Consider the following 25653-nt stretch of genomic DNA (forward strand, 5'->3'; position numbering starts at 1 on the left):
TTTAACTGCAAACTTCACCTCCTAACTGTGCCCATGCCCTTTAATTACGGAGGACTATGCTGTGTGGTGACTAATACACCGGGCTGGGAGCGGGGAGGCCCAGCCCTGCTCAGGGGCTCCCTGACTTTGTGGGGACTTCAAGCAATTCACTTCCCCATCCCTAAAATGGGAACTGGAAATCCCCGCTCTCTCTGCCCCCTGTGGCAGCTGAGACCACACCAGTGTGAGGGCGCAGGTCAAACTAAGCGCCCGTGTGAGGGTCGGTGCTCCCCTGCTCCACAGGAGGGGCATTTCCATGTTGCCCATCTGCTGGCTTCCCTCAGAAGTCACTGTGACAGGTTCTTCCAAGGCCAGCCCAAGGAAGCAGATGTCACAGCCAGAACAGCAGGGGCTCACTTCCAGCCTGGCCAAGCATGGGCTTTCCTGGAACAACCCAGCCCAGCCTAGATGTCACATTCCTCTTAACTCTCACCATGGGCCAGGCCTTGGGTTTTCACTGGGTCCCTGGGTGACAGAGGCGCAGCCAGGGGCCCCTCAGACCCATTACTACATTACAGAACCGCATGGCTAACTCTCTAGCCAGACCCTCAGAGCCACTCGAAGGCCTCCATCTGCCAGGTCACCCACAGCCCCGCCTGCTCCGGCCCCATGACTTTCCCACCAGACCCCAGCCATACGTGCTGACTTCCACGATTTTGGCCGAGCTGTGCCCTCTGCCTAGAGTACTTCTCATTCTTCCCACAGCCACTTTTTGGGGCCAGATTGAAACGTCCTCCAAGGAACCTGCCCAGATCCCCGCCCAGAATCAATCAATCAGATGCCCCTGCGACCCTGATCATTTTGCTGTGTTGTGGAAGGCCTTGTGCCTGCTGCCCTGCCCCCCAGCTTCTCTCCACCTGTTCCACAATGCCCTGTTCTGCATTCTTCACTGTGCCCACGCCAGGGGGCTTACCCAGTACACTTGTAGGGACCTGAACCACTAAAACAGCCCCCTATGAACAAAGTAACAGTTCCACATACTTAGATTCCGGGGACTGACATCTTCACTGTGCATTTCCCAACCTAAAAACAATGAGTTGCATCTTCCCTGGAAACGTGATCTCTGGGGGACAAGGGGGCAAAAGCACTTAGCTGTGGGACCAGCTGTCTTTAGACGGGAGAAACCCAAGGTGACCCAGCCTAGGAATGCAGAGCTGGAGTGGTGGGGTTGACATGGGGAGAGAAATCAAGAGGCAATGGTACTCCCCCCTCCCCTGCCATAGGAACCATCAACTGAGTCAGCAAGTCCTGGGAAGAGCCGGCCAGCTGCCTTTAATCCTCCCAGAACATGCTAGCAGCAGGGAAAGCTCAGAGGGGCAGGCCTCGCATCAGGGCCACGGCCCCTGTGCTGAAGCCAGCAAGCCGAGGCGGCGACCTGGAGAGGCAGGCAAGCCCTGGCTCTCTCTGGCAGCTCACTCCCACCTGCCGCTGCACATGAATTACAGGGAGGAGGCCAGTGGCCAACTGGCTTCAAGGCCAGCCCTGCCTCTCTCCGGCACAAGGAAGTGCTTTGTGCAGCCCAACACCTCATTATCTGGCATCTCAGCCACACCGGAAAGGGCAAATAATGGGGTAAGCGTGACACATGTTGCACAGATGCCGCTCCCTGCACAAACCTGTCCTTAAGTCCCCACTGCCTACAGAGCAAAGGTTCAATTAACTCCTTAGTAAGGCATTTGTGGCCCTTCCATCTGGCCACAACAAATCCTTCCAGAAAAACCTCCTTCTAGCCTAATTCATTTATTCATTCAAAACATATTTTTTGAGCACCTACTAGGTGCTGGGCACGATGCTGAAGGAGCTGAAGGATCCCTAAGTGCCACCGCCCTGAAGCCTGTGCAGATCACATACAGGTCCCTGGCTTAGAGCTCTGCATAGAGCAGGTGCTCAGGGCTTGGTAACTGTTATTATCATCACTCCCACCTGCCCCTGTGGAGGGGAAGCTGCCTGTCGCAGATGCCTACCTCCCTACCCTACTGTAAGTCTCACTACCACACCACAAAGGTGGGCACAAAAGCCACTATGCCTGTTGGAGGCCCACTAGGTGCCATGATTTAGAGTGTGCTGGCTGCCCTGGGGGGCACTGGGGTTTGGGTGTTTCCTTGTGCTGGAGTCACTGGAGGTTTGGGGACTCCAGGAGTTTCAGAGTACATTGGGCCCTCAATCAACCTCACTGAGGCCACTCATTTGACAAGCATTCCTGGGTCCACTCCAGGTCCGGCCCTGTGTGAGGTGCTCCCACTGGGAAGGATGAGGAGCATAAAGATACATTACAGGTAAAGATACAAGGGCATGGAGGTAAAATCCTGGCAGAAGGCAAGCAATTTCCAACAGGCTGGCCGGGAATCATGGAGCAAGAGGGAGCCTTTCACAGAGGTTAAGGGTCAGCTCTGATGTCACACTATGAGTCTAGACATGAAAGAAGCTATGGAGAGTGTTTAAGTAATGACATGACTGGAGTCACTTTTGAAAGACAGAAGATGAAAAACCGGCCAGAAGAGTCAAGACTCAAGCACTATGGGATGTCAGGGATGGGGCTTTTCTTCTGACAGCATTTTAAAAAATCTGTAACAGTAAGCAATTTGATAATATATCAACTTCCTACATCTTTTTAATGAGCCAGACTGTACAACAAGAGACCCTACACAGGACAACACAGTTGTAGGAAAAAATGGTGCATTTTTAAAAGACATACTTTTTGACATGAGAATGTGGGCTACTTCTGTGCAACTAAGTATTGATGAAAGCTCTTATAGCATGTCTAGGTCAGAGATAGCTTGCAAAAAACCCACGGGTCTGGGGAGGGGTGGGAGCTGGGGTCGGGGTGGGGGGAACTTCCATACAATCAGGAGGTCAAAACAAGTATGTACAAAACACAGAGGGAACAAGTCAACATGGGCTGTGATTATGAAGAGATGTGCCTAACATTTTAGACTAGACGTCTGCTAAGTTTATTTTTGTAAATAAAGTTTTATTGGAACACAGCCACGCCCACTGATTTACATATTGTCTATGGCTGCTTTCTAACAACAAGGGAAGACTTGAGGGGCTGCATGTTGTCCCCAAAGCTGAAAATACTTACCACCTGGCCCTTTACAGAAAGTTTGCTGAGGCGTGGGAACTGACACATGCAAACATGCTCCTCCCTGGGAGGAGCAACCTTGTTCCCAAAGCCCCTCTGCGCTCCTCTCTGAGTAGGGCCCCCAGAGGTGGCCACACACTTCTTTAAACATCTTGGGGTGGTAAATCTTCTGTCCTCTAGAGTGGATTTAATTTCTGGAAACTACCCAAGGCTTTTCAAACCAATTCAGGTGAAAGGTGGGTGATCACACCAAGGAATGAAACACATGAGCCTGCCAAGGGCAAAACGCGTGCCTTAAACACTGGGTGAATTGAAACGGCAGTGAGAAATGTGGTTGCATTATAAAGCTGTGCAACTTTATTTCTTGTATCTCGTTAATTGGGGACAACAGTCATCTGATGTTCAGGTCTCAGCCCGATAGTAAAAGACCTCTTATAAGACCAACTGCATTCCACAGGAATCTGTGGTCTGGGGATGGCTGTCCTGGGAAGTCTTTGGAAAAGACGGGGCCTGCTGACAGAGAAGAACACCCGGCCATTACAAATGGAGACACTGTGGCCCACAGAGGAGAAGGGACTTGTCCAAAGCCACACAGCATGGAGTCTCAAGATTCAATTCATCCAGAGTGGTTAGAGTGTTCCAAGTTCTGAGCCAGGAGCTGCGAGTGTAAATAAAAAATGAGTACATGCTGAGTCCCTGGTATCCAGTAAGACAGGAATGTCAATAAAAGCACGGAAGTTTGACAGGCCTTGGCCATGTCCCCTGCCCTGAATCTGTTTTCTTATAGAAAAAATGAACAATAACCTCATTGCAGAGTTCCTGGGAGGATTACAGTTTAGTGTTGTACCTAAAGCACCCAGCAGAGTACAGCATACAATAGGTTCTCAATATAAAGTAGCTCAGAATCTCTGGTGCCAGGGCAAGTGCAATGGGTGCAACATTCCACTATCTTTAGCCACAGCGCTTGCAGGGACACACCCTTCCGTACAGGAAACTCCAAGACTGAACAGCTTCTGTGGGCACCTGTCCTATGCATGGCCCGGTTCAACCTGCCTGCTGTAGGGAAGTTAACAGAGAGGGAAATTGCAATCTGCCTTTGGAGCAGCCACGTTCCCAGCCCGAGGGAATCGTCCCCCCTTTCCGGGACTAACTCCTTCAGCAGGACCACAGCTGTAAACACAGCACAGACCAATAGGAACCGAGAAACAGAAGTAGATGAAGGCAGGTAGCCCTGGCTTTTGGAGGCAGCCAGGATAGATGTCTTCCGAAGGGTCAAGGGAAAATCCCCACACCTTCCCTGGTCGTAAATAATGCCAGTAAGTTCCTTCACGCTGGCCTCTCTCCTTGCATGCAATAGCCCAATGTGCCAGTGGGAGTAAAGGAAGAGAGGGTGTGCATTGTATCTTCCGGTGCCTGGCTGCGCAGTTCCGATAAGAGGGCTGTGACCACAGACACAGACAGATGATGTCCTGATCGGGCACCAAGGGCCAGTGCTGGCACCGCCGAGCCAGCCTGGTGAGCTTATATAACAAAGGGCTTGTCATCACTTCCTGTGAGCCTCATCGCCCACATTCCAACACAATGAGACGCTCTCTCTGCCCTGGCTTTGAAGTTCAACTGCTCATTCACAAGGTTGGGCAGAGCCTGGCTGGGAGGCAGAGAGCCTGCACTGGCTCACCTTCCCATTCCCCTTGCCCTTGCCATGTCATTAATTTACTTGGAAAAAATGTACCTTTGTGATTAAATAGTGTTTGCCTTTAAAAACTGAAAAATATCCAACCTTGCAGTGACAACCACTATCCACATTTGGGTCTATTTACTTCTGGCCTTTTCTCTACCTGTGTAGGTGGGAATGGGGTAGGGGGAGACTACAACTATTCGGTTTCTTATACCCTACTTTTAAAGTCTTCTGTGGTGAGCCTTTCCCCCCTTGACTCTTCTGCAGTTGAGTTACTCAACCCAGCTTTGGGTGGCCGCATTCCTTTCCACCATATGCATGAACCATTTCCCACAGTTGGATATTTAGGTAATTTCCTTTTTTTGTTGTTTTTCCAAATGCTGTAGGATACTGGTAGCTAAATCATTGTGACTCTCTTCACTCTCTCCTTAGGATAAACTCCTAACAGGGGAACCACTGGGCCAGAGAGTAGCAACTTTTCAGCTTCTCTGTGTTGTTCCCTCAGTTTCCCGTTACTCTTTCTGACCTGGAACCAAGTCTACAACATTTTTAAGGCACCCCTGATTTATAAGGTCCTTTTACAGTGGCCTTATTGGCTGACCTCACGATAGGGATGAACACCCTCATTTAAAGATGGGAAAATAGGCTCAGGGAGGTCAAGTGACTTACCCAAGGTCACAGACCCTCAACTTGAACCCAGACTAAGCCTGAACGGTCAGTGCTCTCTCACTGCTCCACACTGCTGCTCTCAGGCCCCTAGGCCAGCATCGGAGCGGGCATTCCGGAGTGTTTTAAAATCGAGTGCACAATGATCTAAAACACACACAGCTTGCTACAAATCCCCGAGACACATCCTGTGATTCTGGGTCCACCTGTCAATGTATGTCAGTCTTGACCGTCCAACCACAGACCAATGCAGGGAAACATGCCACAGTTCTTCAGCAACAGGGCTCAAGTGGTCTTTTATTCAGCAATGGGTAAGATTCTCTTTTACCACTAAAGAACTAAGGAATAGAAAATGTCATGCCCCTAGTGGCTGCAGGGATAAACTTAATAATGACACTCTAACTCACTTCTTTCTGATTTTTAAACTGTGAATACAGGATGACCTTAGATTTCACATTCAAACAAGCCTTTGAAATTCAAAAATCCAGATCTTCTAAGGAAGCCTTCCTTCTTCCTACAAGGGAAGCCCTGATTTCCCTTTCTGAAGTTTTAAAAGAAAAGTCTGGGGAACACAAGACGGCATGAACTTCTTGTTTTGTTTCAGTACCCTTTATAAATTTAAAGTTTCCTTCCCACCCATCAGCAATGTTCCAGTTAAAATGACCCTCTGACTGAATGAAGGTGTACAACTGAAATTTACTTGCAGAGTAAGAAATATTTGAGCACAGACAGAACTATAGCCTCCGAACTTGAAGGAATCCCATGTTCCAAAGTACTTGCTGGGTTGCAGAGAAATAGGTAAAACCAGAAGAAACCATCAAAAGCAAAGAAGTTACGAAATTTTCTGGAATAACCATTCCCCAAAGGATCTGACAGGTATAAAGAAAGGCATTTCTTTTTTTTTTTTTTTTTTTTTTTTTTTTTTTTTTGTGGTACGCGGGCCTCTCACTGTTGTGGCCTCTCCCGTTGCGGAGCACAGGCTCCAGACGCGCAGGCTCAGCGGCCGTGGCTCACGGGCCCAGCCGCTCCACGGCATGTGGGATCCTCCCGGACCGGGGCACGAACCCGTGTCCCCTGCATTGGCAGGAAGACTCTCAACCACTGCGCCACCAGGGAAGCCCAGGCATTTCTAATTTAGGAGAGGAATTAAATAGTACCCCCCCAAAAAAAATGTGTCCGCATCCTCATCCACTGATTTCTTACTTCCAAACTCCTCATTCAGGGATCTCTGTGAGCCGTCAGAAGCAATTTCTGCTTCCTCTGGAGGCTTCATGTCTAACAAGTTTAAGGACTCCTCAACACAAAGCGTTTGCCTGGATGGAGAAAAGTTCCTCAGCTTTTTCAAAACCGGGCCCACTTCTGCCCTAGTCTGAGGGTGATAAAGAACCAGAATCAAGGGTGCACACAAAAATCAGGGTGGGGCGGGACAAGAGAAGGAAGGCAAGGCCCCAGACGCACGCCTGGTTTGGGCGTCTGCACTTTGACAACATCAGGTCCGAGGCCTGCGTGTGTGATCCAGGCCTTGGCAATGTTCTCAGCTGTCCTGTGGGTGACTCGGAAGTGATGACACCGATTCCCACCATCTTGTCACTTCACAGTCACGCCACAGATGGCCTTCAGATGGATCCCAGGCCTTGCAGAAGCACAGCAAGGAGGAGCTGAATGACAGCTGAATTCCCTAAGCGTGTGCCCCAAGCATGTGGCAAGAGCCCCCTGAGCTGGCCTGATGGCACATTACTCCTAGATCTTTATTTACAAAGCATCTCTTCAGGAATTGGGAAGCGTGCTCTGCTGGCCAGAGGAACCTCTGATTCAGCCATGAATGAGAGAGGAATTGGACAGGGATCCTCAAGGGACCCTTCAACTGAGCCCAGCAAACATCTTCATCAAGGCTAATGTTTCTTCCCCCCTGGGGACCCAAAGCCTCCTGAGCACTTACTGCTTCTCAGAGCTCCTCCCGTGGAGGATGTCCTCTGAAGGTCAGCATCCTAGTGGCAGCCAGAACCCCAGCACGCCCTTCTCCCTTTTGCATTCCCTTCTTCTGAAGCCTCCAGCAGCAGCTTTACTGTGGCTCCTTCAACCTGCTATCGTTTTGCCCGGACATCCTGGGCTGCCTCCAACTCCCCGAGGTGCTGTCAACAGATGGGAGAGCTGAACCTCAGTCTCAAGGTCAGGTGACTAGCTCTGTGGCCCCCCAGAACAAACAGTGCATGCTCTCCCACCTCCTTCACCCCACACAACTACCCTCATAGAGGAGCTAGCTGTTCAGTGGCTCTGCCCTTTCCTGCTCCGTGTTTCTACAGAAGCAAGCAGCTGAGGTGCTGCTTGGTTCATACAAGGCCTCCTCCCACCCAACTATCCAGAAAGACCATAGGTGGAGATATAACTCTATTTCTGACCCAGGCCCCGGGACCCCTGGTGCACGATCCGTCTGACTCTGACAGAATGTGGACAAAAGCTCTCCTGGACTGGGTAACTTACAAACTACACAGAGGGCATATCTCAACTATTGATGAGAGTGATCCAGAGAATCTATCCCCTAGACAGGTACTCGGTCAATTTCCCTCCACTGCCCAATGTCATCTGAGAGCTGCCTGAGCAGTCAGTCACAGTATAGGTGGGGGGGGACTTCCCTGGTGGTCCAGTGGTTAAAGAACCTGCCTTCCAATGCAGGGGATGAGGGTTCGATCCCTGGTCAAGGAACTAAGATCCCACATGCCGCAGAACAACTAAGCCCGCGTGCCGCAACTACAGAGCCCACGCGCTCTGGAGCCCGTGCGCCACAACTAGAGAAGCCCGCACGCCGCAACGAAGAGCCCGCACTGCAACAAAAGATCCCGCATGCCACAACGAAGATCCCATGTGCTGCAACTAAGACCCAATGCAGCCAAATAAATAAATAAATATTTTTAAAAAGAAAGAAAGAAAGAATGCAGACTGGGGTCAGACCAGTCTGCATAAAGCACTTGGTGTCCTCCCAACGGGGCTCCCCACCCCCAGGCTCAGCTTAGGCCTCCCTCTCCCAACCCTCTCTAACCCATCCTCTTAAGATGGAGAGAGATAGGTTTTTTTCTAAAGCCCAGATCTGACCCTGTCACTCCTGTGCTCCACCACCTTTCATTACCAGAGGACAGACCAAACTCTGTGGCCTGTCCCTTCGGGCCTTCTGTCACCTGGCCTTATCTCTCACTCTTGTATATTTTCTCTTTTGTCTTCTCACAGCCTCTCCTTCAGTCACTTCGGACCACTCGCAATGCCCCTCCCAGGATGTCCTCCTAACATCCACAAATCTCTAAATATCCAAATCCTCTGTATCCATGAAGGCCCAGCTCCCGTGCCACCTCCTCCATGAAGCCTTCCTGATGCTACTTTGGCAGCATTATCTTGAGAAGACATATGGAGAGTGCCTAGCCCAAACCAGATGCTTTATCAACAGTAGAGAGCTATGGTTTTTAAATGGCTCTGGCCTCATGGTTTTGGAACAACCAGATGATACAGAACTGACCTCTGTCACTGTTCCCTATAGCTGTGTAGCATAGAGGTTAAGGGCAGACAGAAGCCAAACTAACTTCCTGGGCTTCACACCCCCACCTGCAGTTCTGCCCATTACTAGCTGTGTCACCTATTGGCAAAGTACTTTAAAAAAAAAAAAACAACCCACACATGTTTGCCCTAGTTTCTCCATCTATAAAATGGGACTCAATAGAACTTACATCCTAGGGTGTCATGAGGGTCAGTGAGTTAATATTCATAAAGCACTCAGAACAGAGCGGTGATCCAGGTAGATTTTTTACTTCTATTCTCCCACTGCAGAGAATCATAGGTCAACCACAAACTGACTGTCAAGATAAGGACAGGGATACATTTTGAGGACAACCTCACCTGGCCAGAAAGGAAAGTCCCACTGGCTTGACTGTGGCTATAAGAAGCCCAGAGTTCGAGGCTGGCTTGAGGCCCAGGACAGACTGTGGCCAAAAGAGTTCATAAAGCTCTTCCTACATGCCACGCATTGTGCTTAGCCATTTAAACAAATAATTTTATTAAATCCTCACAAAGACCCTAGGTACTGCCCCTGAACCTCATCTCCAGAATGTTTCATCATCTGTAAAAAGGGGATTCTAACAGGACCACCTCAAAGACTGGCTGTGAGGATCACACACAGAAAGTGTCCCACAGGCACGAGGCACAGAGTGAGGGGTCAGGAAACACCCTCTATTATTACTACGCCCATGTTAGGAGAGATGAGCATTCCAGGCCCGGAGAAGCTAATCCCAAATTACTAAGCTTCTGAGCACCAGGTCCAGGATTTGAGCCCAGACTTCTGACCCCCAAACCAGTGCTCATTTCACATCACCACAGTAGACACCCCTAGGGTCCTGCCGTGTTGGGATCAACAGCTCTGGGCACCTGTGGTGTGTAGCGTCACCGGCTACCCCCACAAAGGGCAAACACCTGGCCCGAGAATACCTGGCTCCTGATACCACGCCGCTCTCAGCCGGGCAGCTTCTGCTCTGCTTGTTACCTGCTCAGCGCTGAGGTCCTGATGGCAAGATCCCACCTGCTCCCCCGGAATCTACTCCTCACTGCTGCTCTCCTGCTCTCTTTGCCTTGAGACCCCCAAAATCCACCTGGGAATCGAATCCAACGATGCTCTGCTCTCCATCTGGTCACGCTTCAGAAGGATTAACTCCTCAGGGTCAACCTCAGCCCCCCAACGCAGAACCCGCTCCAGCCTGCCACTTCCTGCTCAGGAAGCTCCTGGACTGGGGGTCCACCAATGCCCTCTACACTCGTGATGCTGAAGGGTACTTGCCCTTAGCAGTTGGTGTCCTGGCTGGGAATTTGGCTCTATGGGGAAATGTTACAGCCTGCAGCTTCCCTCTGCCTTTGAAGATACGATCACACATCTGAGGGTCGTCATGTGGAAGAAGTAAGGTTAGACTGGTTCTGCTTGACCTCAGAGTCCAACTAAAACAATAACAGAATCCACAGAGAGAAAGAGGTCAGCCAGCAGAGCTCCCATAAACACCAGGTACTCAAGAAACCTGTACTAAGTTGGAGGGAACAGCAGAAAAAACTTGAAAGCTCAGCTGTGCAAAGGAGTGTGTGCTCATGTGACAAATCCCCCCATCACTGGAAGTTTTCAGGCACGGATGCAGGAGGGTTGGACTGGATGGTCCCTAGGCTCCCCTGGAACCCCAAACTAAGTTCCAGGACAGCAACTTTCAGCATTGGCTACATATCAGAATCACATGGGGACCTTCCAAAAGTACTGATACTCAGGCTCTATCCCCAGAAACCATGGTGTAATTTGTGTGAGGTGGAGCCCAAGCAACTAAAAATTTTGAAAAATGCTCTCCTGGTGATTTGTGCTGCCAGGGCTGGTCTAGGTAGGGTTCATTGACATGCTGTGACACACAGCATAGTGAATTAGGCAGACACCCTCAGCCTCTTAGAACCATAAAAATGTTCATCCGTGTTCATGCAGAAAATTCTGCATCCTTTTTTCCTTGATTTATTCACTGTGAACACTCCTGGACTTAATCTGTTCCATCAACACCAATTCATTAATGTCACAAACCCCACAGCAGACACTGCAGGATGGATTATCCCGACGCTGGCCTGAGCCAGGAAAAGAAGAACATGCAACAGAGCCTCGGAAAGGGTCTCTCACTAATTGAAGACATAGGACACCTGGGTTAAGGGGACAGAAAAGGTCGGTGGGTGGGGGAAGAACTCTGTGAATTCATGTCACTTGCATTGGACTTTGGTGGGTGTGAAAAAATTTAAATGACCGAAATAATATAGTCCCCACATACCACACCTTCAAGTCCTCTCCATCCTTCCAGTCTGAGCTCTGCTACCCATGGTCTACTACAGTGCTGCCCATGCCCACCTCAGGTTCCAATGCTTCTTGTTACTCAGAGTCATTACCTGCCTCTGTATCCTGGCACTGAACACTTTCTGCCTTGCAGTAGAGATATTCCTGGGCCTTTCCAATATCCCCTCCTGGGCTCTGAGTTAGAGTGCCGGGGCTTATTCATTGCTGATGGTCTGCACGACTCAGCCCAGTGCTAGAACATGGTGGGTATCTAAAAAATGTTTGCTGCATGGATGACTGAATGCTGCACCCCTTTCTCCACAAAAGTCACCATGTGAAAGCTGAAATGGACCCACCCGGATAAGGCTACATAGGCAGGGCGAACAGTAAGTGGTTGCGCTGAATATACCTAGACAGCCGGCCCCCTGGTCCTGGAGGGGGAAGCTGACTCCAGTAGAGGTGAGGCGAAGCTTTCCTGGACTCATCCCACCCACCGCATCAGGTATGGCATCCAAAGATGAAGTGCTAATTAATACCCAGTTACTTCCCTCAGGTGTCAGGAGTTGAATGTATAATAAGTGCATGGGTATCTACAGACGGAAGGTGTCATTTTATAAAGACAAGGTGAAATCATCATTATCATAATAGCTGATGAGAACTTAACGCAGTCAGGGCAAGACGGAGTCAAAATATTGAATTCTAAAAAGGCACCTGAAGAAATACAGACAGCTCACGGAGCAAGCAAGGAGGAGAGGATGTCCAGACACAGACTGGTCATTCGGAAAAATAAAATTAAAATCCTACCTCATACCCTGAAATCAAACTCCAGATTAAAATGTCAAAGTTAAAAAAGAAAGAGGGACTTCCCTGGTGATCTAGCGGTTAAGAAGCTGCCTTCCAATGCAGGGGACGCGGGTTCGATCCCTGGTCGGGAAACTAAGATCCCACAGGACACAGGGCCACTAAGCCCACACGCTGCAACTAGAGAAACCCGCGCAGTGCAACAAAAAAGCCTGCGTGCTGCAACGAACGATCCCATGTGCCACAACTAAGACCTGTCGCAGCCAAAGAAAGAAAGAAAGAAAGAAACCATCAAAGTATTAGAAGAAAATACACTGGAGTACAGAAAACTTTTCTAAGCAGCACACTCAATAATCATGAGAAACATCGACTGATTCAGCAACAGAAAACCATTCAGTGTAAACAACAAAAGCAATCACCAGATACAGAGCCAAAAGGCAAATTACAAACTTGTAAAAAAAAATACCCTGCAACCCAAACGGCAGGCGAGGGGCTACCATCCTTAATCCACAAAGAGCTCTTAGGAATCAATATAAAGATAAACCCTAGGGCAAAAAGGATGGACAGATAGAAGTACACAATTTCGGAAAAGAGACACAAGCAGTCAACAAACATATGCACCAGTAACCTAAGAAACTGCAAATTAAACTAAACTGCATTAGAGTAGCAGGTGAAAACTTGTAAGGTCTTTCTAGTATTTGAAAGAATGTATCAAAATTTTTATCTTCCTACCCAACAATTCTCCTCTGGGAATCAATCCCAGAGAAATAATCACAGACTTATTTATGCAAAGAATTAAGTTACAAAGATGCTCATTATAGCACTGTTAAATTAGTGAAAACCAGGGAGAGCCTGAATAAGCAAATAGAATACTATACAGACATTAAATTACTGTTGTTGAATGTTTAAGACAATGTAAACATCTTTCCATGTCTTTAAGCAAAAAGAACACAAATAGATATGCACAATATTAATTTTTGTGAAGGGAAATATATATATACACACACACACACACACACACACACACATATATATGCACTGAAAAAAAGGCTAGATGGAAAAACAGTGAAATGTTAACAGCGGTTTCTCTGAATTGTAGAATTAAAGTTGGTTTCTATTTTAGTTTTGCTTATCAGCATTTTCTATACCAAACCTGTCTTAGTTTTGTTGAAGGGGGAAGAAAAAAGTTAACACAGATATAAACATTGAAATATATCAAAAAAATCCAAGCTTGCTGTTCTGAGGAACGGCCTTAGAACATGGCCAACTCGCATCTGCCCCACACGGGAGAGCAGGTAGGGGCTGCGTCATTCCGCGAATGCCATGCGGGCCCCAAATCACATGCACGGCTTTGGAATGCACCGGGAGGATTACAAGGCTGTCTGGCTTTCTGGGAGTGCACGCCCCACAAAACAGTGAAGCTTCACTGTGAAAAACTTTCTGGTCATTTTCATTTTTAGAGTTTAGCTGTGGCCTGTAGAAACCAGGAAAGTTCCTTTCTTCCTCCTTCTGTTTGCCTCCTCCTCGCAGCCCACCTACTGGTGAGCCCCAGATGAGAAAGAACATTCGCAACAATCACAAGTGCTCCGTAATGAAATGCTCTGCTTAGCAAAACAGGCAGCTTCCAGCCTCCTCTTCACCCTGCTCTGGTGCCCAGCTGAGGCACACAACACAGCAGGTGGCCTCCCAATTTGGAGAACTGGGGCAATTTTCGACCAGTGGCAGGTAGCCCTTCACATCCAACTCCCTGCCTCTTTCCTCTATCACGTGCAGTTACACCAGTCAATCCCCAGGCTCTGGCCACACCTGCTTGCGCCCAGCAGGGGTCCCTTTCCAATCTCAGTCACTGTCGACAGGACCCCTTCTGTCTGGGATGCCCCATGTGCACCTTCCTCTGGACCCACCTCCCAGATGACTTCCTCTTCCTGGTGGTTTCCCCCAGCCCCAGACAGAGGCCACCCATGCCTTCTCTGGGTTCTCAGAGCGTGTTTGGCTCTTAGTCCCAGGACTCAGTTGCTGGATCAACTCCACTGGCTGGACTGTGACTGCACTTCCAGGGTCCTCCCATCTCAGCTAATGACAATTCACCCTCCCGGCTGCTCAAGCTAAAATCTGGAGTCATCTGTGACTCTCCTCACCCCTCACATCTCACATTTCATCTGTCAGGAAATCCTGCAGCTCTACCTTCAGGACATGTCCTGAATCTGGTCTCCTCTCATCACCTACCGCTAGCACCCCAGTTCCCATGGCTGAAGGTCCTCCCAGCTGGCCTCCTGGCTGGTCCCCTCCAGTCTATTCTCCAGTAGGCAGCCAGAGCGATCCTTTCAAAACCCAAAAGCCAGATGACGTCATTCCTCTGCTCAGAACCTCCACTGACTTCCCATCTCACCCAGAGATAAAGCGAGAGAGGCCCGAAGCACTCAGCCTCCCTGTCCCACCTCTCAGAACTCGTCTCCCCACTTCCTCTTCACCTGCTCCACTCAGTCATGCCAATCTCCCTGAAGCAGCCAGGCATGCTCCTGCCTTGGACTTTTGCCCTGACTTCCCTCTGCCTGGAATGCACTTCTCTCCGAGAGCCGTGTGAATCACACCATCACACCCTTCAGCAAAGCCCTCTGAGCACCCATCTGAAACAGCACCCCACCCCAAACTCAGGCCCACCCCAGCTTTACTTTTCTCTACACTCTACACGACATACTTTATTTGCTTGAATCCTCTCACGAGAGGGCAAACTCAGGGTAGCATGAATTTTTATGTTTTGTCCACGGCTGTATCCCCGGCATCTAAATAGAACAATACCCAGCATGTAGCCCATTCTCAACAATGTCTGTTTAATGAATGAATGAGGAGAAAGGACTTGGTATGGGCTCTCATGGTCCAGCTGAGGACTCGGGGTCCAGCCTGTAAGTGAAGGCCCAGCAGTGGACCAGCCCCGCCCCAGCCCACCCACCTATCAAGTCATTTCTCCCCTCCCCGGCCTTGGGAAGCCCCTTTCTGACCATTACTCTTAAGTTCTGCTTGGAAAACTCGGGGCCTGAGTCATTCCCCAGGGCCCTGACTAATTCTGTCTCCATCCCTTGGACCCACCTCCAAGATCCTTCCTCTACAGCATAATGGGAAATCCAGAGAGAGCTCCCCTTGGAGAAGATGGAAAGGAACTGAATGATTTAGAGGAAAATTCAGTTCTTCCTGGCTCATCAATTGAGAAAGTGCAAACTCTCAGGAAGCCAGTGCCTCCGAAAGTGAAACATTAATAGAAATATTACTGGAAAATACCAAACAGGAAGAGAAGGAAAATTCCATTGTGGAAGCAAGGTCCTCTGTCGATGCTCCTTAATGATCTCAGTAACTCGTTTCAGAATCAAAACACGGAAAGAACCGGAAATCTATCAGGCTGTCACCCTTCCTGTGGACTGGAACTTTGGCCAAACCACCTCCACACCACCCCGGCACAAAGGGCACTGGGCTCAGAACACAAGGTCAACAGCCTGGCCACTGGCTCGGCCAGTACCTGCTGGGAGGCAGGGTGGGCTCCATGCCTCCCTAGTTCTCAGTTTTTCCATCTGTAAAATGGGCATTACAGCACCTTCCTCACAGAGTGACTCTTAGAATCAAATTAATTATGGGTGTAAAAGTGTCTTTTAAGCTGTGGAATACTCACCCAAATGTAGGAGTTTGGGTAGGTCCTACAATGCTAACAGAGGGGATTTTTATAAGAGTTTAAATCTAGCCACAAATAAGGCAGAGAAAATTCAGGCATGAGATTGTGCAGCCTGAGGTGATATGGCACAGTGGTTCAAAACAAAGACCCTAAATCCAGCTTCAAATCTCATCTCTGCCACTTACTGGCAGGGTGACCTTAGACAAGTTACTTACCCTCTCTGCCTCGTGCTCTCATATGTAAAATGGGAATGACAGTAGCATCTACCTCCAGGGACTTTGGTGAGCAGTAAGAGTTAGCGCATGTAGAGCACAAAGAACAATGTCTGCCTTAGAGTATATGCAATGGAAGTACTGGCTAATACTGCTATTGTGGAAAGCTCCTTCAATTCAAGTGACTACTCTTTCTTGACTCAAATGCCTCCTCCTCCAAGAAGCCTTCCCTTCTTCCCTCAGTTGAAATGAACCTCCTCCTGACCCTGCTTCTCCTTCAGCTCCACGGAATCAAGGCTCTGCCCAGAACAGCTTCTGTGCCAGGATGGCTCTCAGCTCGCCCACACTACTTTGTTTATAGACAAATTCTGCCCACACCACTTTGTTTATAGACACATTCTGCCATACAGAGCTGTGTTCTAACCTTGGTTCCTGTGTGTCCTCACCAGAAAATAAGCTCCTTACAGGCAGGCACTACCCAACCCCTGGTTCATCCCACAGCTCCTGACAGTGGCCTGCATATGGCAATTTCTCAGTCAACAAAAGCCAAACAAGTTACAAGTCAGTGTGGCAGACACCACCGGCAGCCTGTCTCCATCCTGCAGGAACAGCCCCCCTCAGAAAGCCGACGGAGGTGCTGCCATCAGCCAGCCAGCAACCCAGCTCTCTGCTTCAAAGCCACAAATCCAAATTTATTTTCTAAGGCCCAGCCTGACCTACCCCTTCGCCACAGGACACTACCACTTGGCTCTCTCAGCACAAGATGAGACAGTCAGCTCCAAGTGAAACTGCCCAGGGAAGCACTCGACCACAGGCAGGTTCAGCTTTGCTTAAATGGCCAGAGGAAAACACACCTGTTTCAGATTTGCCTTTTAACACCTATTTTATGGGTCAGAAATGCTTTGGGGGAGAGGACGAGGTCAAGTTTTGGGGGTTCAGTCTGGGGAAATCAGTCATGTTCTGAGGTTGTCAGATTAGAAGACGGTCATCTGATCTCCTTCAAGGAAATTTAGGTTCCTTGTTGACAAGGGCCAAGATATCAGTTTTTTTTTTTTCTTAAAAGAGCACACACAGGGCTTCCCTGGTGGCGCAGTGGTTGAGAGTCCGCCTGCCGATGCAGGGGACACGGGTTCGTGCCCCAGTCCAGGAAGATCCCACATGCCGCGGAGCGGCTGGGCCCGTGAGCCATGGCCGCTGAGCCTGCGCGTCCGGAGCCTATGCTCTGCAACGGGAGAGGCCACAACAGTGAGAGGCCCGCGTACGGCAAAAAAAAAAAAAAAAAAAAAAGAGCACACACAGCCTCACCAGTCCTTGAATGAGAAGACATAACAGTTACAAGACACACATCCTGTGATCGTGTGCCGCTGTCCCTTGGGAAGTGGCAACCCTGTGTGCAGAATTTCTCTATGAAATAACTCAAGTGCTGCATTAATGTCTCATTTACGGAACTCAGAGGGAGATGAGGGAGGGAGAGAGACAAGCCAGCTCTGGGGAGCCTTTGGGGACCCCACCAAAGCCCAGACTGAAAGGGATGGGGAGGGGGTGCAAGAAGAGGAGCATTAAGTGCAGGGGAGCAGGAGACACACACCACACATTTCAGTAAATATCAGAGTCTTGGGGCTTCCCTGGTGACACAGGGGTTGAGAATCCGCCTGCCAATTCAGGGGACACGGATTTGATCCCTGCTCTGGGAAGATCCCACATGCTGCAGAGCAACTAAGACCGTGCCTGCGAGCCACAACTACTGAGCCCACGTGCCAAAACTACTGAAGCCCGTGTGCTCTAGGGCCTGCATGCTGCAACTACTGAAGCCCGCACGCCTAGAGCCCGTGCGCCGCAACAAGAGAAGCCACCACAATGAGAAGCCCGTGCACCACAACAAAGAGTAGCCCCTGCTCGCTGCAAATAGAGAAGGCCGGTGTGCAGCAATGAAGACCCAACGCAGCCAAAAAAATAAATAAATAAAAAATCAGTCTTACTATCTCCATCTAAACCATTGAAAGGGGAGGAACAAATTGATAAAAAGCATATAGGCTTTGAATTCAGACTGAATAGGTATAAACCGGGCCCCATCACTTGGTAGCTGTGTGACATTAAGCAAGTTATTACCTCTAAGCCTCAGTTTCTTTAACTGAAAAATGGGGGAAATACTATCCATGGTAGAGGAATAGCACTAAAGGCCCCAATAGCACTAATGGCCTGCCTGTATCCCTGTCCTCTGCCATGGGACTTCGCAGCTCCTCCTCTCTCCCCGAATCCCGGCTGGCCTTATGACTTGCTTCGGTCAACAGAATGCAGCAGAAGGGACAGTAGGGACAGTAGGCCAGTTTCTTACCTCAAGAAACTGTATGGGCTTCTGTAATTTCTTGGAACCCTGCCACCATCATATGAACAAGGCTAACTTGCTGGAGGATGAGAGACCACATGGAACAGAGCTTACTCGATATAGCCAAGGCCATCCTAAACCAGGCATCCCCATACATGTAAGAGAGCCCGGCTAGGGCTGGCAGGGCAGCACACACACTCCACACTGACCTTAGATGCCTGAGTGAGTCCAGCTGAGGCCAGAAAAACTACTCAGCTGACGTGTGGGTTCATGGTCAATAATAAAGGCTTATCATTTAAAGCAGGGGTTGCAAACTACAGACCACAGGCCAGTTCCCCATTTTCGTAAATAAAGACTGGATACAGCTACACCCTTTTAATTTATATATTGTCTAAGTCTGCTTTCAAGCTACAATGGCAGAATAGTTGAATATTTGTGATGGGGGCCGTCTGCCCTGCAAGCTAAAATTATTTACTAACTTGCTCTTTAAGAAACTTTGCTAACCTCTGGTTTAAAACCAGAGTCTGGGGCTTCCCTCGTGGCGCAGTGGTTGAGAGTCCGCCTGCCGATGCAGGGGACACGGGTTTGTGCCCTGGTCCGGGAAGATCCCACATGCTGAGGAGTGGCTAGGCCTGTGAGCCATGGCCGCTGAGCCTGCGCGTCCGGAGCCTGTGCTCTGCAACGGCAGAGGCCACAACAGTGAGAGGCCCGCATACCGCAAAAACAAACAAACAAACAAAAAAACAGAGTCTGGCGTGATTTGTTACGCAGCAATAGCTAACTGATACAGTACATAAACCCCTTCTCGGGTGACTGTGAGGATTCAAGGACCAATTAAGTGGTTAGCCTGAAGCCTGGAGAACATATTTCTCTTCTGGGGCATCAATGGGAAAAACTGGATTTGATATGCAGCATTTTTCTCACACTACTTTCAAGGGACAGGACTTCAAAGGAGAAAGTGTTCCAAGCCAAACCACAGCTACCAAGCTTGGCTCTTACCTTTCCAATCAATTACTTTCTCAGAACTGGAGAATGTGGCTGTTAACCAAACAGAAATGAGTGACAGCTCATGCTTGACCCTGGCTTCAATCAAGCTATACATCAATGATTTGAAGTGAAAAGGACTGAAAGACAAGTCACAACTCCCCACAAAGACACGTGAGACACTCTCTTCCTGTTGTGGCTCCAACCTCTGTCTGCAACCTCCTGCCACACCCACCCTTCAGAGCCTCCAACCATTCTCTTGGCATAAGCTTCTGCATGGAGAAGCTCAAATGCTGCCACCCCCTGAAAGCCCTCCTCGAATTCACAGACAGAGTTGAGGCCCTCCCAGCCCTTTGCACACCCTTCTGTTCTGGCATGCCACATGTTGCAACACTGCCTCATTACCTGTCTCTGTTTCCCAGACTAGATCTTGAAAAGCTCGTGTTCAACTACAAACTGAAAAGCTTCCCTCTTGGAAAGCTGGCCACCACTTATTCTCTCTGAATTCCCCCCTGCTTAGCACGTTGCTCAGAAACTGTTTGCTGAGTGTTTAAAAAAAAAAAAAAAAAAAAAGTTGAACATGATATTATTTATTCCTTAGGAAACATGTTATTTAACTCAACTCTGTGGATGCCGACAAAATATAAATTGTTGGTACACATCAGCATGTATTTAAAACTTGGGGAACTGATGTCATGGTGCATCTTGACTTTCTCAGTTGCAGTGGAAACATTTACTTAATTATGATAAAAGAAACAAGACTTCAGCAGAAAATCTAACTGGATGAGCCCTGTTTGGCTGCACAAAAGGAGACCTACCAAGTTACTGGCCTCTTTGTCATCATTATTTTTTTATAAAGACAACCTGAAGGAATAATATTTCCACCAACTAAAGTTTCATTTTTCTCTTCCCAGGAGTTCAGGCCCTCACTGTGTCTCACTCGGACTGTATTGTAATTGCCTCCTAACTCCAAACCCATTTCCCCCAGGCTGTGGCAGCTGTTTGTAATGTGGGATGCTCCTCAACCATGGCTCTGAGTCTATCCTTTTCCTGACTCAACAGTCTTCAAGGATTCCCCTGCGCGGTCTAAACTCAGGCCCCCACGTATCTCACATTGTCACCTCTCATTCCCCAAGTGAGGCCCACTGCAAGAAAGCTCTGGTTTCTAAGAACACCCTCCACATTAAGGTTTCATACATATATTTGCGCACACATACGCCCACACACATACATATATGTACACACGTATGCATGTACACTCACAGCACAGGCACCTAAGTGCTCCCATAGGCTGCAGTCAGCCTTCTCCCTGCGCTGAAATTCCACTCCACTTCCGTCTCTAGATCCAGCTCAAAGCTGCCTCCTAGGTGAAGACCTCACTAAATTCCCCAAGACAAAAACACTGGGAAACAAATGATGAAAAGACAACGTGTGTAGATATTCTCCAGAGGCTTAGGCCAAAGATTACTGCCAAGTCTTTTGCAGCCTTTATTCCCTTCCTCCTAGCTCGCCCTTGTACCGAGAGATCTCTGAGCACAAAAGTAAGTGCAGGGAAAAGCTGGTTAAACTGAAAACAGTCTGTTACAGATGATTCTAAAAGGGGAAATGCCCCAAACTGGAGGCTGGCTGAGTGGGGCATACGTGACCAGGTGTGTGTGTGCCCCAGGACTTACCTGGGAGAATAGAAGGATGCCCAAGTATGTGTCAGAAGGAAGCACAGGTAACTAAGGGAAGCAGGAGAAGGGTCCCCCAAAGATAAAGCTGGTTGGGAGGTGGCAATGGAGGCCCTGAAAGGAGGATCTGTGGACCAACAGCTCCTACTCCCATGCCATAGCAACCCTCAACACAGGCCGATGTTAAAAACACAGGGCCTGGCACGCAGGGGGCATTCAGCAGGCCTAGGGGTTCTTGTCCTAACTCCTAACAACAGAAAAAAGGAAGCTGGGCCTGAGATTAAGTGGGCTAGAAGTAGGTTTTCCTGGATCTGTGGGTGAGGGGCAGAAGGCGGGCTCTGGGTGTTCAGGGCTGGATCTGCAGTATGCCTGACCTTCCAAAAGCTATCTGGCTGGAAATAATGTGAAAACCAGGCTGCCTCCTGGCTGCCTGGCCAGGAATGGGGGGTGGGTGTTAGCCCCAGATTAGGAGGCAGCCCCACACAGAGGGCAGAGATGAGGGCATCCAGAGTCTGCATCCCAAAGCAGCTCTGACCAGAAGACCCAGAGGGAGGGTTGAGAAGCCACTGTTGCATTAGTGTTCTCTAAGTGTGGTCCCAGGATCAGCAGCAAAAGATCACCCGAGAATTTGTTAGAAATGCACATTCTCAGGCCCCACACCAGGTGTGGTGACTCAGGCACTTCAGGCGATGGGTCCCACAATCTGTGTTTTAACCAGTCCTCTGGGTGCCAGTTTGAGAACCACTGCATACTATGACCCTTCCCGGCTCCTTCCCCTCCTACTCGCTAGAAAGAATATCTGGTAGCCACAATCCCTCCAACTCCAAGGATCACAACAACTTCTTAAAAGACCAAAGGGCGGGCCTCCCTGGTGGCGCAGTGGTTGAGAGTCCGCCTGCCGATGCAGGGGATACGGGTTCGTGCCCCGGTCTGGGAGGATCCCATATGCCGCGGAGCGGCTGGGCCCGTGAGCCATGGCTGCTGAGCCTGCGCATCCGGAGCCTGTGCTCCGCAACGGGAGAGGCCACAACAGTGAGAGGCCCGCGTACCACAAAAAAAAAAAAAAAAAAAAAAGACCAAAGGGCTCAAAGTCACAACCTAGTATGTGAAAATGCAGCCCAGAGAGATCTTTTTTTTTTTTTTTTTTTTTGACTGTATTGGGTCTTCGTTGCTGCGCACAGGCTTTCTCTAGTTGCAGTGAGCAGAGCACAGGCTCTAGGCACACGGGCTTCAGTAGTTGCAGCACGAGGGCTCAGTAGTCATGGCTCGTGGGCTCTAGAACACAGGTTCAGTAGTTGTGGCACACGGGCTCAGTTGCTCCGCAGCATGGGGAAATCTTCCTGGACCAGGGTTCAAACCCATGTCCTCTGCGTTGGCAGGTGGATTCTTAAGCACTGTGCCACCAGAGAAGTCCCCAGAGAGATCTTTTTTAAAAACCACATTTGCTCACATCATTTAGCAGCTAAACCCCCTCACTGGCCCTCACTGTGCTTAGCTTTCAAGGTCCTCCCTCACCCGGGCCCTCCTGCCCCTCTGGGGTCCTGCCCAACTCTAACCTCTGAATTCTGGCCACAGGGCCTTTACCTGCAGTCCCCTACAGCACCAGGCTCTCTTCTGCAGCCAACCATAAATAATGGTCCTCCCTGACCACGTCCCATCACGGCACTTATCGTGCACACTGCGGCCTGGGCCACAGTATTCACTAGACCCTGCTCTAGTACCCAGCAAAGGAGAGCACAGAGAAGACCTGTAAGAAATACAAATAAGCCAAGTCTTCAACACACTTGACACTCCAGCTATAAAACTTATTATTCCTCAGTATTTGAAACAGTCTTAATTATAATTAGAAAAAACATTTACTAAAGTTTTGAAAACCATAAAGGAAGACTTCAGTGAGCAAGCAGAACGACAAGCAGTGGTACAGAAAGGAGATTTGCCCACCTGGGAGGTGGTCATGGAGTAACGGGGGAAGGCACAATCTCTCTGGAGAGCTAGGCTGGGCCGTCCTTCCATCCCCAGGGACTTCAGGTTCTCCCAGGCCAGCACCTAGCCAAGCCTGGGCCACACATAAGGCAGCAGGGAGCCTCTCTGCTGTTTCCCTCATAGATCAACCACAAACCCATAATCCTGGGGGCTCTCGGAGAAACCTCCTTTGTCCCCAAGGCAGCACCTGGGTGGCCACCTGGCTTCTAGCTCTTCGTCGTCATTTAGGTATGGCATCCTGGGTGCTTAGGAAGCCCAGAGTCCATGCTTCCAAGATGTGTCCCCAAAACTGGCCCAGAGGGAGGTGGAATCCACCGACTGCCCACGATGCCTTCAGCAGACCCAGCAGGGGGAGGAGGGGGTACTCGGGGGACCTAGGACCTTGGGGAGAGGAAGTCAGGCAGAAAAAAGTCAGGAGGGGCATCCCCTTACTCCTCCTGCCTGGAAAACAAAAAAGATCCCTTTCCAAGCACCAGCTGGCAGGTAGGAGCCTGTCTCCCTCCTGTCTGGACATCCAGTCCTAAAAGAAACTCAGACTCTATCAGTCTCCCCCAGCCCACACCTGGGCAAAAGTTTACCTTTGGGAGAACGTAGGGGGCCAGAGGAGAACAAGAGGGACAGCGGCCTGATAACCATTGCAAGGCACTGGGCCTCAGATGTAATCAAAACACTGCCTTCCACCAGAAGTAGACAGAACAAGTATTATTTCATGGGGGAAAGGAAGGTGTCACAGGAGTGTGAAGGGGGAGGAGAGGGCCCCATCTGGCTGGAATTAACTAACCTGCTTCAAAGGTGGGGGATCGAGATGGTCTGATTTGATAGGGAGGGGGGTTGCACAAAATCGTCCCCCTTATCCCTGGGGCTGTATGGGGTGGGGTTAAGGTCAGGAAGGAAGGTGAGGTTTGGAGGGGTGGGTCTCCTTCCAGCTGGCTGGGTAGGCGGACCCCTCCCATGCGCGGCTGGAGGAACTGACAGGTCTAAGTGGAGCGCTCTTGTAGGCCGGCTCACTGCAACTGGAAGAGCACGCTTGGGGGTTCCCGGTGCAGCTCCAGTACAAAAGGCCGCCCCATTTCGAAACCTGGCGCGGGGGGTGGGTCAGGGCAGGGCGTTTAGAGTGATTTACATATATCCATTTAAAGACAGCCGGTCTGAATCTGCCATCGGAAATGGGTAATATCCGGCGAGTCCCTTCCCAGCTCTGGACCTCAGTTTCCCATGTACAGAACCAGGGGCAGGAGGAAGAGGAGGCAGACGAGAGTAAACACGCTTTTAAGTCCAGGACAGCTCTGCCTCTCTGACTTTCCTCCTCGGGGGGGCTGAAGGGCTAGTTGGGTGTCTCTTTCTTGGGCAAGGCTGGGCGGGGCGCTCTCGTCAGGCTACTTCCGAAACGGGCACCTGGCTGTGGGATCAGAGAGAGGACGTTTTGGCAGCAGCAGTGAAAGAGACTGTGTCAGGAGGCCGGCGAACGGGGGCAAAGCGCGCGCAGAGGCAGAACTGGGAAGCACCGTTGAGAGGCCTGACCCCAAGGTCCTAGCCCGAGTGGATGCAGGAACTCGAAACTAGAGCGGTGCCTCAGTTTACCCGTGCGCACAGTGGCTCTGGAACCTCGGGTGAGGCCGAGGGGCGCCTTACCTTGTCCTTCTTGCCGGCACCGCTCTCCTCCGCGGCCGAGGCGCCACACTTGTTGAGCAGTTTCTTGCCTCCGCAGGCCGTCGGGCTCCAGGTGCGGCCGCCTGAGCAGGAGCCCCCCGAGGGTTCTGCGGCACCGCCCGCGGCGCTCTCCACCTTAATGAGGCGGTGCTTGGGGGAGATATAGCGCACCTCGGCTGGCGTGGCGGGCCGCCGCTCGCTGCTGCTGCGGTAGAGGTGCGGGGAGCCCGAGGACGAGGACGAGGACGCGGGGGCGCCCGCGCCAGAGGAGGCACAGCAGCAGCCCGCGGCGCCCGACGCGGACGAGGCCGAGAAGGCACGCTGCCCCCCGCCTGGCTCCCCGCCGCCGCAGTAGTCCAGGCGGCACATGGCGCGCAGTTTGCGCAGAGACGAGCCGGGCCCGTTGTAGGGGTCCTCAAAGTCGCGCTCCTTCTGTGCGCGGTAGGCGCGGATGAGGTCGCTAGTGCTGCCGCTGTCGTCGGGCAGCGATCCCGACGAGGCCGAGAAGCAGGAGGCGGCGGCCGTACCGCAGGACGCCGAGGTGGCCGAGGGGGCCTGCGGCACGGCCTGGGGGGTCTGCGAGGGCCGCTCGCCCCGGCGCCGCTGCTCGCGGTAGTCGGGCCGCGGCGGCTGCGGGGGGCTCTTGGTCTTGCTGTTGCCCAAGCTGAAGTACTTGTTCAGCCACTTGGCCATGGCGAGAGGCCGCCTAGGGCCGCGGCGCGGGAGCCGCGTCCGCCGCCGCGGCCATTCGGGGGGCAGTGCTGCCGCCCAGGTCCCTCGGTGCCCCCGCCCCGGCGAGGGGCGTCCGGGGCGCCCGCTCCCGACGCCAAGTTCAAGTTCTCTCCGCCGCCTCCTGCCGGCCGCTCCCGGGCTCCGGCCGCTGCAGCACCGCCCTCCGCCTCCTCCGCGCGCCTCCCGGGCTTCGGATCTCGAGCCCTTCGCGGGCGCGTCTCATGGGATCCGGCTGCGGCCCCACAGATAACTAAAGGCCCGGGCGCCCCCCTCCTCGGACGCTCTGGCCGTGCGCTCCGCCACGGCGCGCGCTCTTGCCCCGTCGGAACCGCAGCCACCGCCTTG

The 25653-nt window shown here is 50.9% G+C and overlaps 1 protein-coding gene across 1 annotated transcript in view; it reads right to left on the reverse strand.

The window, feature by feature from the left end:
- Positions 1–25269, reverse strand: part of SHB (SH2 domain containing adaptor protein B) — a gene marked incomplete at its 5' end in the record, with an annotated part of 132726 nt that extends 107457 nt beyond the window's left edge. Inside the window, one exon of the mRNA XM_079705843.1 lies at positions 24559–25269. Coding sequence (XP_079561969.1) covers positions 24559–25269 — 711 coding nt within the window. The remainder of the gene's footprint in view (positions 1–24558) is intronic.
- Positions 25270–25653: the final 384 nt, after the last annotated feature.

This window comes from Hyperoodon ampullatus, assembly GCF_949752795.1.
Source record: "Hyperoodon ampullatus genome assembly, chromosome: 6".
NCBI lineage: Eukaryota > Metazoa > Chordata > Mammalia > Artiodactyla > Ziphiidae > Hyperoodon > Hyperoodon ampullatus.